The 14,222-nt window shown below is 49.5% G+C and overlaps 1 protein-coding gene across 1 annotated transcript; it reads right to left on the bottom strand.

Moving 5' to 3' along the window:
* Positions 1-3,816: 3,816 nt before the first annotated feature.
* On the bottom strand, positions 3,817-5,828 carry TFF2 (trefoil factor 2; the record flags this gene model as incomplete). Its single annotated transcript, XM_082840413.1, has 3 exons — positions 3,817-4,031; positions 4,929-5,078; positions 5,750-5,828. 3 exons carry the CDS (start codon positions 5,826-5,828, stop codon positions 3,817-3,819), a joined length of 444 nt encoding a protein of 147 aa, XP_082696539.1.
* Positions 5,829-14,222: the final 8,394 nt, after the last annotated feature.

Here is a 14,222-nt window from a genome sequence, read left to right as displayed (position 1 = left end):
TGCCAGCATGTCCTGGAACCTCCCACAACTGTTCACACAGATGCAGACAAGCCCTGGGGAAGGGCCAGAGGCTGTGAAAAGGGAAGGGCTTGACCGGGGGAAGGGCTCTGGGACACCGGGCAGGGGAGAGCAGAGGTCCATGAGGACGCCACCCCGAGCCAGCCTGGCTGGGAGGCATGGTGTCACCTCATTGTAGCAAGACAGGCCACCAGCCAGGGGAAGGGGCACTGCTCAGCACGCAGGTGATGCTTAGGTGTGCAAACCCCAGAAACACGCTGCACTCTGTGTGTGTGGCCCTGAAGCGGTGGGCTCGGGGACTGCAGAGGACACTCCGCTTCAGCCACTTTCTCAAGGCCGTGGGGTGCCAAGGCTCAGCATCCCTTCCGGGGTCCCCACCAAGTGTAGCGAGAGGGAAGATGAAGCTTCCCCTCATTTCACGGGAACGCTGCTGGCCAGGCCAACTCCCAGGGTGTTCCCAGGAGGTCCAGCAGTTGGGGCCCAGCCTGCGGTGGGTACAGCTGTCCACTAAGACCATGGCCTTAGCCAGGGCCACAGAAGGACCCCTGGGGAGGGGACCTGGCAGGGATTAGCCTTCCTGCATCAGCAGGGGCGACCTGGGAGGGGCTGATGACCGGGCACTGGGGTAAGGAGATCGCATCTGTCCCCCCACTTAATAGGGCCTGGACTATCGGGTCAGTATGTGCGAATATAACAATAACTGGCGTTAATTGTCATGAAGCCCTCGCCACGTGCCCGACACTGTTCTAACCACATCTCAGGAGATGTGGAGAACCTCCCCGAGGTCACACACCAGCACTGTGATGTCTCCTGTTGTTTCCGCCCCAAAGACCTGGCCCATCCCCTCTCCTGTGACTGCCTCAAAGCACCTTCATTACCTGAACCAGCCAGGCAAGGACCTGGGTGAAGCCCCGGAGCCCGGAGACCAGGACAGTGGGAGTGAGGGGCGGAGCTGCCATCCCCTCCCCCTGCCAGACCCTCTGCACCAAGCCCGCCCTTCTCCACCCTCAGCTATGTCCCAGCTGAGCCCAGCGGGGCTAGGGGTGCCCCTGGAGGGCGTAGGCCCAGCCGAGGAGGGGATGGAGGGGGGAGGAAGAAAGGTCGGTTGTCTGACGGAGGGGGGTCGGATGTCACCAGCTGCTGCTCCAGGGGCAACGAGGACACTCCCCATGGGCCACCTCCAGAAGGGGGACGGGGACGGTCTGAACCGCTCTGGGGGGCCACGCCGTTCTCTGTAATCAATGGCGCTGGAGCAAGCGGAGGTGTGGAAATAACGTCAAAAAGATTTAAATGGCCTAAGGATCCCCCGCCCCCCCCGGGGAGCGCCACCGAAATTGCTTCAAAATCTAGAAGTCTGCGCTCAGTTATCAGAAGGGCCATCGGGAGCCGGCTGGGAAATGAGGGCGTCAACGCGTCAGAGAGAACGTACGAGAGGAGGTGGGGTTGGGGTCGTGCGCGAGGACTCCTGAGAAAGAAACAGGGCTCCCGCACCTGCAGCCCCGGAACAGGAGGCCTGAGACCAAAAGCTTCCACCAGACCCCAAATCCAAGACAGCCAGGGCCGCTCTGGGAGCAGCACAGCCCAATTCCCAACCCCGGGGCTGTGGGTATGAAGAATTCATGTGTCAAAGACCCTTTCCCCAACGTGCCAATACCTGGGCCGGCCTTGGCTCTGCGGGGGCCGAGCGCGGGGCTGAGTCGGGACAGGCGAACCGCACGTGAGGACATGGCTCCCGGTGAGGAATCGATTCACTAAGGCCGCGCCTGTCTCCACCGGCCACTTGTCTTGAATGTTTCAGACCCCGTGTTCCAGCAAGAGCCGTTGTTTCATGGAGCTTCTGTGTGTGTTATTAGCAAGATGAAGATGCCTCAGTGACCTAAGACCGTATGGGGCCCCCTTCTCAACATAGGTGTCCCGAGAGGGGATGTGAGGCCAAGTCCCTTCCCGAAAGAAACACTTTTTAAAATTCCCTCTTTGCAATGCAAAGCCAGTGTCACCTAGAAGGAGAGGCCCCGGGTTTCCAGGGAGACCATAGGCCCCGGGCTGGAGGAGGGTTAGGGAGGAGGGACAGGCCACAGAAAGTCTGGCCTGGGGTCACCCGCCTGCACTTCCACCCTTGAGCCGATGAATGCCAGGACCCCTTCACCCGGATGCCTGAAATATTTTTCACGCAACGACTTTCACACACGCTTCATAAAAGCCTTGACGGAAGCTGTCAACTACCTCTTTGGAACGGCTTTCAAATCGCAACGCGACGGACGCTGCAGCCGTGCGCTCCCAAGCCTAGGGGAGACTCATAGGAGCTAATCTGGCACAAGCCCCGACTCACCTTTGGAAGAGGTATCTGGGTTCCTGGCACGAATTTCAAAAGCACGTGGTCTGCGATGCATTTGTAAAAGCAAAGCCGTTTTGTAATTGCAATCTGAAATTATATGTTGCTCCAAGAGCAGCATATAATTTTTAGTATGTTTTTTGGGGTAAAATCATTTGAATTTTAATACAGTGATTTAGTACGCGAGTTATAAAGGGATCATGGATTCTGAAATTCCTTACATGCAATACTTTTTCACGGTCAGAGTAGCCTGAATGTTATAGATGAATTCTTGCTCTTCTAACAAATGAAAGAATCTTAAAATTATACACACACTCGTACTCTCAACCTCTCTCTCTCTCTCTCTCTCTCTCTCTCTCTCACACACACACACACACACACACACACACACACACACTGCTATTGCCACCTCTGTGTCAGTGAAGCCAAAATGAAATTTAGCAGATCTTAAGTGTTTTCTTTATTTGAAGAAATTGCATGTGAAGCCATTGAAAAGGATAAAAAGCAGATTAAGAAAACCCAGGAATTCGGGAAACATGAAATCTGAAACCATAAGATGGTACACGTTCTTCTTTAGTTTCAGGACATCCAAGGAGCCTGAGGGGTTCTCTGAAGCCACTGCCTCTTAATAATGACAGTCTAGAAATTTAAACGTGACATTGTTGGTGAGCACGTCAGAGAGCCAGGGTGCCTGAGCTAGAAGGCCCCGTGGGTTCACGGGACTATAGCCCTTAGTCCAGCCGTCCCTGCTGGAGAAGGAGCTGGCTGCGGGGCACAGTCCCCTGGGGCCAGATGCCCTCTGGGAGTCCATTCTCCCCAGATAACTGGTAATTTTCCAGGTAGACACTTAGGTCACACAAAAAAATCACTTGGAAATTTCTGAAAGTAAAGGCCATGCTCTTCAGAGCACACTGATTTTCTCAAAATGGGAAGAGGCGTCCTTCAAGGATCAGTGCATTCTCACCACCTTTTGGAATACCCGGTCTTTCCTTGATCTTATCAAACTCAGTGTCAGGGACACACTGTAACTGAGGGGTGGTGGGGGAGGGGAGATGGGCTCTCTTGGGACTGGCGCTGGGGCAGGACCTGTCACTCGTGGTCACGGGAGAGAACTGCGGGGTCCACGAGAGAAGAAACCACATCTGCTTCACTCTGGGTCCCTCTCACTATGCCCAGCACAGCACGTGGCATTCAAAGCACCCCAAATAGTGACACCACCCCACTGTGCTGGGACCTGGGGGTGCGGCTGAGAAAGGGATGCTTTCTGCAACCATCCACAAGCCACAGTGGGAAGGCTGGAGGGCTTAACTTATTAAAAAGAAGCTGTCGTTGTTGAGAACATTCTGGAATTGCCTTTTGAGCTGGTTCACAATAAGGTGGCTTCCTACACGAGGACACTTTTCCTGAACTGGTCACCCGCTGGGTCCAGGGGCCTGGCCGGGATGGCATCAGGCATCCTGCCCAGCCTAGGACCTCCTCTGCCCCAGCTCCCACTGCCCTCGAGAACCATCCTTGTCCAGGAACTGGACATTACCTTGCACGGAGAGCGGGAAGAAGCACCAGGGCACTTGGGGGCTGGTGTCGGAGAAGCAGCACTTCCTAGAGGCGCACTCCTCGGGGCTGATGCCTGGGTAGCCGCAGTTCTCGCGCGCTGAGACCTCCATGACACACTCCTCCGACTCTGCCGCGTGCCACCGGATTTGGGGACGACAAGGGGACTCAGTTAGGCCAGCTAGCTAACCAGACATGTCCATTCCATCCTCCCAGGGGAGTGCCGCTGGGCTCACAGGCTCGGGGTAGCATGAGGGGCTTCTGAGACTGTCACCCCTGGGCTAAGAGTGGGCGCCAGCAGGTGGGCACCCCTTCCTCCTGATGCCAAAAGTCAGAATGTCTGGAGAGAAGATCGTCTCACCTCCCTGGACTTGACAATGCTCTGTAAAGCGGGGTGGCCCACCGTACCTCCTGTGGGGACCCTTTAAGGATGTAAAGCATTAGAGCAAAGAATTGAAACCCAGCGATGCTCCCACTACCGGGAGAGGCCTGGCTACAACCAACCAACAGCCAGCCCTCGGGCCTGTTTCCCCCGGAGCCCGGGAGCCTCTGACCGGCAGCCTCGGGGGCTGTGGACAGGAGGCCAGGGTACTCAGTTCTGCACACACGGGTCAGCTTCGCACACAGACTCTTTTGTGTGCACGCTTTGGAGTCGGGACTTTCTAAATTGATAATATGCACAGGCACAAAACTCACTCTCAAAAGGTAACTCAAGAAGACTTAAGTGAATTTCTTAACATTGAGGGTCTGTTTGCAGCTGTGTTAATAATGCCCTGATCTTAATGCCTCATGGCCCTTAGAAGCTTCTCAGGAGCCACAGCGAAGAGGGGCCTCAGAATTGTTTTTTCTTCAAATACTGTAAAACGGATTCCAACAAGGCTCCCCTTGGGGTCCAGTGTGGACATAGGGGTGGGGGCACGTTTTCCCTTCCCTGGGGCTGGCCCAGGTGGTGTTGGAGCCCTAAGAAGCCAGGTCCTGGGCTGCCACCCGGGGCACAGGAGGAGGTCCCAGCTCTCCTGGACATTACCTTGCTTGGGGAGGGGCTTGAAACACCAGGGGACCCCGGGGATGCTGGAGTCGAAGCAGCAGCTGGCGGAGAAGCACTGGTCGCTGGAGATGCCCGGGAAGCCGCAGTTCAACCTGTTCTTGGTGCTCACGCGTGAGCATTGGCAGGGATCTGCGGAGAGGCCCTGGCTCAGCCAGCCCCCCACCCCTGCCCCCAGCCCCCGGGCGCATCCGGGATCCCCCAGCAGTGCCACTCCCACCCTGGGAAAGGCCGTCTTATCTTGGTCGTATTTGAACCAGCCAGTGTCCTTCAGAGGAACTGACAGGGCTTAGCTGAAAGGGTTTTCTTAGTTTAAAAATAAAACCTTCTGGCAAGAGAGTGGACAGATGCACTCAGGCCCAGGTCGGGATGAAAGTGGGCAAGGCCGGACCCCTAGGAGCCCTTAGTGGGCCTCCCACCCAGCCTCTCCCGGAGCCCCCGCCCACCTGAGCCTGAGGCCATCCTACTGATCCTGAAGGGGGTCCTCCTGGGAGGTCTCACCCCCCTCCAGTGCCCCCCTGCTGCCCTTCCTGAGTGGCGGGGAAGCGGGGGGACGCACACAGGAGCTGGCTGTGTGGCTAGCATCCCAAACCTCAGGACACCTTCCCACCTGCTTCCCTTCTCAAGTTAACTCATCCCCTGCGTTTTCTCTCTGAGGGAAACTAACATGAACAGAGACACCCCGAGGGGCAGAAAACAAGGACCTCTCACGCCCTCCCTGCGCTCGGGGCACTAGGGGCCTCCCCAGGCTCGCTGGTCCGAATGGTCCCCACGGCCCCTCGAGGACCTGAGCCCTCGCTTACCAGGTTTCTGGGCCCCCCCCAGGGCACACAGCCCTAGCAGAAGGAGCGCAGCCAGGAGCCGGGTGCAGCGGACCCCCATGCCCACACTCGCCTGCATCCCAGGGCCGCCGGAAGAGTGCACGCTCCCCACTGCGGGGGGTTGTTTTATAAGCTTCTCTCTGTTTGCTCAGTAAGCAAGATAACCCCCTCTCTCCCCGTGGCACTGACACTTTGGAACCTTTGTTAGGAGAAGGAGCTGAGGTAGCTTGGCTGAAGTGCCAAGTGGTGACAGAGCAGGTCTCCGGGCTCCCCGGGCACAGCTGGGCTCCCCCCGACCCAGGCAGGGAGCCAGGTCATGCCAGGATGCCAACATGGAAGACGGGCCACGTGCGCGTGTGGCGCTGGGTACTCACAGGGTCCCACCCAGGAAGGGAGAAGTCATGTATTTCTCCTGATAAAGTACTTGGCTACCACAGGAGTTTTAAAATATTGGGCCCAAGGCTACTGGGAGAAATGACCGGGCCAGCCATGGACAGAGAGAAGACCCCTCCTCCAGGAATGGGAGGGTCTCCGAGGAAGGCAGGAGACCCTCCTTCAGGGCTGCAGACCCCTCTCTCAGCCCCTGTCTGTATCTCCTTGTCTCTGTTTTGGGGAGGGGGCTGCTCTTCGTGGAGATGAAGCTGTCCGGGTAAACGGAACGGCCCCAGATGAGTGTAGAAGTAACAAGTTCGTTTCAGCAAAGCCTGAAGTGTGTCATGTTTTTCTTCCATGGGAACTGTCTGTGTTGCCTAAAAGATGCTACCTGTAAGCCAGCCTATGCCCAGGAGAAGATGCTCCAGGGAAAAACTCTGTGCTTGGGACCCAAAGAGAGAAAAGAGAAGTGGAGATGAGACACACAACACACGAAGGGGAATGTGGAGGAAAGAGAGGATCGTAAACTCCCTACTCTGGGGGACTTCCAGGAGCCACCAATTTGTCCAGCACGGCTTGAGCAGCCAGGAACCCAGAGATGCGTGGAACCGGAAACCCCGGGTCCTCAGGGTCTGGAGGGCTCAGGGCTTCTGCCAGCTCCAGCTCCAGCCGCCCCAGACCCCTGCCTATTCCCCCACTGAGCAACCACCGTGACTCTATCTTTGCAAACCTTGAGAAAGTCACCTTTCCCCACTGCGTCCCTGTCACTCTTAGTCACCACCAAGACCTAGGGCCCCAAGTCCTCCCTCTTCCCCCAGATTCTCACCTCCACTTTCCTCTCTGCTTCTTCCCCCTTGGCCCGACTTCCCACTGCGCCCTCCTGGCCCTTCCGGGATTCCCACCGAAACCGCCTGACCCATGCCAAAGAGACGGCTTATCAGCCCCTTGGTCTCTGACCTGCTCTGGCCCTAACGGAAGCCTGCATCTTCCCTGCGATGTTCCTCCTGCGTGCATCTCAGGTGGAGGTGCTCAGGCCCCCATCCAGGGCACCATCCGCCCACACGGTATTTTAGTGCTTTTAGAAAAAGGCACATTTTCTTCAAGACAAGTTACTTCCACTGTGGGGAAGTCATTACATTAGATACAATGTCTACAGTATGAGTGGCACCCACCTGAACGTGGAGCTCTGTGCACGGCACAACCTCTAAGCTGCGTTGGGTGCCTGTGCTCCCATCACGTGGGCTCAGGCTGGGGGCTGGACATTGACCTTGAGCCCCAGTGTCACCATGCTCCTCGGAATCGCAGCTGTGACTGTACCACCTTCAAGGCTCCTGCCCCACCGTCATCGGCTGACTGTCAACCTGCTCCTCGTTAAGGGTTTGGCACCGCGCTCACTGTGTCCCTTGTCACACCAAGATGTGTGACATCCTGGGCGGCTTCAGCACTCCAGGGACATCTCACCCAAAGCCACAAGAGCTCAGGTTTTTATTTCCTCCTCATCTCTGGGAACTTCCATCCCTCCTCCACTCTGCCACCCCTCCCATGACCACACTCAGAACCTGTACTCCACCTCTGAAAGAGGACATGTAAATGTCCTTTCTGATCAGCATGTCTAAGCTTCTACTGCTTCCTCATTACTCCTAAACCCTCCAGTCCCTTAACCCCTCGGCTTCCCCTCTGAGCACTGTACCGTCTGCATCTCCCCCTCCCCTCCTTCTCCAGCCTGGTTCCCATGGTCCCCACTCCACCTGCTCCCCCCCGTCTTATCACCCCCAGGAGTACCTATCTGTTGACCATCTCCAGACCCTCCCACCCCACCTGCTGCGCTAGCTGGTGCTGCCACAGGAGCGCCCAGTCTCAGACCCATCCCATGCCTAGTGGGATTGCAATTCTTCTTTGTAGTGATGTTACCTATCAGTTCTCACAGGAAACAGAAGCCAAATGGGGGGTCCCTTGAGGTCACCCATGTCAATCTACTTCTGATTATTATGGAGGTACTGGTACCAGACCCTTCCTCCTGCCATAAGTAACTCTAAACCTATGTGGAATAACCGTTTACAGATGCTGAGCAACAGGCTGTGTGGGACAGAAAGGGAAGCAGTGTGGAGAGGCCCAAGGTCACCTGGTTTTCTGTCTAGAAACACAGTCTGGCCACAGAGCATCAGAGGCTTATGGGGCTGAGGGACAGAGGGTGGAATCAGAGGCCACGGGGTGATGGGTTTCCAGGGTGGGGGCCGGAGGAGAGGGACACCTGAAACAGGGCTGGGGACTCCCTGGGGTTTAGTCAGATGCTAAGCCGCCACACACAAAAGACCAGGAAGAAACAGCTCCCAGGAAGGAACACACACCAAGGAGACAGGGCTGTCAGCAGCCTGATTCACATGAGTTCTGACCAGCCACAGGGGAAGGCTTGTTGGCTGTCCAAGCACTGAGTAGGGACATAGAATGACCATGCCATGTCTTAGTCAGCTTGGGTGGCCATAACGAAATACCACAGGGAGATGGGTTAAACAACCGACATTGGTTTCTCACAGTTCTGGTGGCTAGAAATTCATTATCAGGGTGGCTGCAGGGTAGGGTTCTGGTGAGGGCTCTCTTCCTGGCTTGCAGATGGTGGCCTTCTCAATGTGTGCTCACCTGGTGGAGAAAGGGTAAGTTCCCTGCTGTCTCTTTCTATAAGACCACTAACCCCATCATGGGGGATCCATCCTCATGACCTCTTCCAACCCTAATTACCTCCCAAAGTCCCTACCTCCTAATAGCATCACATTGGGGGGTATGGCTTCCACATATGAATGTGGGGGGGGGCGCAAACATTCAGTCCATAACATGCCATAAGAGTAGGCTTGATCTTGTTCTAGAGTAAAGCCATACCCCTTCTAACAAAACTTTAAAACAAGTCCTAAAAGATCAAGTTAATCTGTAAATAAAGTGACTGCCTAACAGAATGAAACTCAGCATTTTGTTAAGGAAGACAACAAAATCCAGACACATGACATAGCATTCATAATGTTCAACACAAACTCAAAACTTACTAGGTGTGTGAAGAAGCAGGACCTTAAGCACTGGAAATAACAGAGAATAGAAACAGACCAGATACTGCATTAAAATGTTCAACTACTTAAAGAGAAATATAACAAGGGAACACATTTTAAAATCTGCATAGAGGAATGGAAACTAAAAATGAACCAGGTGGAAATTCTAGGCATGAAAACTACAATATCTGAAATGAAAAATTCTAATTAGATTAGATACGTTAGAAGAAATCGCTGATTTATTTGAAGTCAGTGCAGTACAAGCTCTCCAAACTGGGACATAGAGAGAAAGAGGGCTGAAATAAAAAGGAACAGAACCTCAGTGACCCATGAGACAGTGTCAGCAGACCAACATATATGTAATTAGTGTACCAGTAGGAGGGGAAGAAATATTGGGGCAAGAAAAAGGATTTGAAAAAATAATGGCCAAATTTTTTGTAAATTTGCTGACAAATATAAACTCATATATCCTAGAAGCTCAATGAATGCCAAGCAAGATAAAGAAAACCACATAAAGGCACAGCATGATCAAATTGTTGAAAATCAGTAATTTTAAAATGTTTTTACAGCAACTGGCAGAAAGACACACTGAATTACAGGGGAGCATATTAAGAATGACAAGTGAGTCAGAGGTTGGCTCAAGATGGCAGAGTAGAAGGATGTGCTCTCACTCCCTTTTGCAAGAACACTGGAATCACTGCTAATCACTGCTAAACAATCATTGACAGGAAAACACTGGCACTCACCAAAAAATATACCCCACATCCAAAGACAAATGAGAAGTCACAATGAGATGGTAGGAGGGGCGCAATCACAATAAAATCAAATCCCATAACTGATGGGTGGGTGACTCACAAACTGGAGAACACTTATACCACAGAAATCCACCCAATGGAGTGAAGGTTCTGAGCCCCACGTCAGGCTTCCGAACCTGAGGGTTGGGCAATGGGAGGAGGAATTCCTAGAGAATCAGATTTTGAAAGCTAGCAGGATTTGACTGCAGGACATCGGCAGGACTGGGGGAAACAGAGACTCCACTCTTGGAGGGCACACACAAAGTAGTGTGCACATCGGGACCCAGGGGAAGGAGCAGTGATCCCATAGGAGATTGAACCAGACCTACCTGCTAGTGTTGGAGGGTCTCCTGCAGAGGCAGGGGGTGGCTCTGTCTCACCGTGAGGACAAGGACAAGGACACTGGCAGCAGAAGTTCTGGGAAGTTGGTTACTCCTTGGTGTAAGCCCTCCCAGAGTCTGTCATTAGCCCCACCAAAGAGACCAGGAAGACTCCAGTGTTCGGTCACCTCAGGCCAAACAACCAACAAGGAGGGGACCCAGCCCCACCCATCAGCAGACAAGCAGATTAAAGTTTTACTGAGCTCTGCCCACCAGAGCAACACCTAGCTCTACCCACCACCAGTCCCTCCCATCAGGAAATTTACACAAACCTCTTAGATAGCCTCATCCACCAGAGAGCAGACAGCAGAAGCAAGAAGAACTACAATCCTGCATCCTGTGAAACAAAAGCCACATTCACAGAAAGACAGACAAAATGAAAATGCAGAGAGCTACATACCAGATGAAGGAACAAGATAAAACCCCAGAAAAACAACTAAATGAAGTGAAGATAGGCAACCTTCCAGAAAAAATTCAGAATAATGATAGTGAAGATGATCCAGGACCTCGGAAAATGAATAGAGGCAAAGATTGAGAAGATGCAAGAAATGTTCAACAAAGAACTAGAAGAATTAAAGAACAAACAAACAGAGATGAACAGTACAATAACTGGAATGAAAACTACACTAGAAGGAATCAATAGCAGAATAACTGAGGCAGAAGAACAGATAAGTGACCTGGAAGACAGAATGGTGCAATTCACTGCTGTGGAACAGAATAAAGAAAAAACAATGAAAAGAAATGAAGACAGACTAAGAGACCTCTGGGACAACATTAAACACAACAACATTCACATTATAGGGGTCCCAGAAGGAGAAGAGAGAGAGAAAGGAACAGAGAAAATATTTGAAGAGATTATAGCTGAAAACTTCCCTAACATGGGAAAGGAAATAGCCACCCAAGTCCAGGAAGCACAGTGAGTCCCATACAGGATAAACCCAAGGAGAAACACGCCAATACACAGAGTAATCAAATTGGCAAAAATTAAAAACAAAGAATAATTATAGAAAGCATCAAGGGAAAAATGACAAATAACATACAAGGGAACTTCCATAGGGTTAACAGCTGATTTCTCAGCAGAAACTCTACAAGCCAGAAGGGAGTGGCATGATATACTTAAAGTGATGAAATGGAAGAACCTACAACCAAGATTACTCTACCTGACAAGGATCTCATTTAGATTCGATGGAGAAATCAAAAGCTTTACAGACAAGCAAAAGCTAAGAGAATTCAGCACCACCAAACCAGCTCTACAACAAATGCTAAAGGAACTTCTCTAAGTGGGAAACACAAGAGAAGAAAAGGACCTACAAAAACAAACCCAAAACAATTAAGAAAATGGTCATAGGAACATACATATCGATAATTACCTTAAACGTGAATGGATTAAATGTTCCAACCAAAAGACACAGGCTTGCTGAACGGATACAAAAACAAGACCCATATATATGCTGTCTACAAGAGACCGACTTCAGACCTAGGGACACATACAGACTGAAAGTGAAGGGATGGAAAAAGATATTCCATGCAAATGGAAATCAAAAGAAAGCTGGAGTAGCAATTCTCATATCAGATAAAATAGACTTTAAAATAAAGAATGTGACAAGAGACAAGGACGGACACTAAATAATGATCAAGGGATCAATTCAAGAAGAAGATATAACAATTATATATGCACCCAATATAGGAGCGCCTCAATACATAAGGCAACTGCTAACAGCTATAAAAGAAGAAATCAACAGTAACACAATAATAGTGGGGGATTTTAACACCTCACTGACACCAATGGACAGATCAGCCAAACAGAAAATTAATAAGGAAATACAAGCTTTAAATGACACAATAGACCAGATAGATTTAATTGATATCTATATGACATTCCATCCAAAAACAGCAGATTACACTTTCTTCTTGAGTGCACACGGAACATTCTCCAGGATAGATCATATCTTGGGTCACAAATCAAGCCTCAGTAAATTTAAGAAAATTGCAATCATATCAAGCATCTTTTCTGACCACAATGCTTTGAGATTAGATATCAATTACAGGGAAAAAATGTAAAAAACACAAACACATGGAGGCTAAACAAAACATTACTAAATAACCAAGAGATCACTGAAGAAACCAAAGAGGAAATCAAAAAATACCTAGACACAAATGATAATGAAAACCGGACAATCCAAAACCTATGCGATGCGGCAATACAGTTCTAAGAGGGAAGTTTATAGCTATACAAGCCTACCTCAAGAAACAAGAAAAATCTCAAATAAACAATCTAACCTTACACCTAAAGGAACTAGAGAAAGAAGAACAAACAAAACCCAAAGTTAGCAGAAGGAAAGAAATCATAAAGATCAGAGCAGAAATAAATGAAATAGAAACAAAGAAAACAATAGCAAAGATCAACAAAACTAAAAGCTGATTCTTTGAGAAGATAAAGAAAATTGATAAACCATTAGCCAGACTCATCAAGAAAAAGAGGGAGAGGACTCAAATCAATAAAGTTAGAAATGAAAAAGGAGAAGTAACAACAGACACTGCAGAAATACAAAGGATCATGAGAGATTACTACAAGCAACTCTATGCCAATGAAATGGACAACCTGGAATAAATGGACAAACTTTTAGAAAGGTATAGCCTTCCAAGAATGAACGAGGAAGAAATAGAAAACATGAACAGACCAACCACAAGCACTGAAATTGAAACTGTGATTTAAAATCTTCCAGAAAACAAACAAACAAACAAAATCTTCCAAAAAACAAAAGTCCAGAACCTGATGGCTTCTCAGGTGAATTCTATCAAACATTTAGAGAAGAGCTAACACCCATCCTTCTCAAAGTCTTCCAAAAAATTGCAGAGGAAGGAACCCTCCCAAACTCATTCTATGACACCACCATCACCCTGATACCAGAACCAAATATACTACAAAAAAAAATTACAGACCAGTATCACTGATGAATATAGATGTAAAAAATCCTCAACAAAATACTAGCAAACAGAATCTAACAACACGTTAAAAGCATCATACACCATGATCAAGTGGGATTTATCCCATATATGCAAGGAATCTTCAGTATACGCAAATCAATCAATGCGATACACCATATTAACAAATTGAAGAATAAAAACCATATGATCATCTCAATAGATGCAGAAAAAGCTTTTGACAAAATTCAACACTCATTTATGATAAAACCTCTCCAGAAAGTAGACATATAGGGAATTTACCTCAACATAATAAAGGCCATATATGACCAACCCACAGCAAACATCATTCTCAATGGTGAAAAACTGAAACCATTTCCACCAAGATCAGGAACAAGACAAGGATGTCCACTCTTGCCACTATTATTCAACATAGTTTTGGAAGTCCTAGCCACGGCAATCAGAGAAGAAAAAGAAATAAAAGGAATACAAACTGGAAAAGAAGAAGTAAAACTGTTGCTGTTTGCAGATGACATGATACTATACATAGAGGATCCTAAAGATGCCACTAGAAAACTACTAGAGCTAATCAATGAATTTGGTAAAGTTGCAGGATACAAAATACACAGAAATCACTTGCATTCCTATACAGTAATGATGATAAATCTGAATGAGAAATTAAGGAAACACTCCCATTTACCACTGCAACAAAAAGAATAAAATACCTAGGAATAAACCTACCTAGGGAGACAAAAGACCTGTATGCAGAAAATTCTAAGACACTGATGAAAGAAATTAAAGATGATACAAACAGATGGAGAGATATACCATGTTCTTGGATTGGAAGAATGAATATTGTGAAAATGACTATACTACCCAAAGCAATCTACAGATTCAATGCAATCCATATCAAATTACCAATGGCATTTTTTACAGAACTAGAGCAAAA

The sequence above is a fragment of the Leucopleurus acutus genome, assembly GCF_964270905.1.
Source record: "Leucopleurus acutus genome assembly, chromosome: 5".
Taxonomy (NCBI): domain Eukaryota; kingdom Metazoa; phylum Chordata; class Mammalia; order Artiodactyla; family Delphinidae; genus Leucopleurus; species Leucopleurus acutus.
The sequence above is the reverse complement of the archived record's forward strand: the minus strand, read 5'-3'. Positions and strand labels throughout refer to the sequence as shown.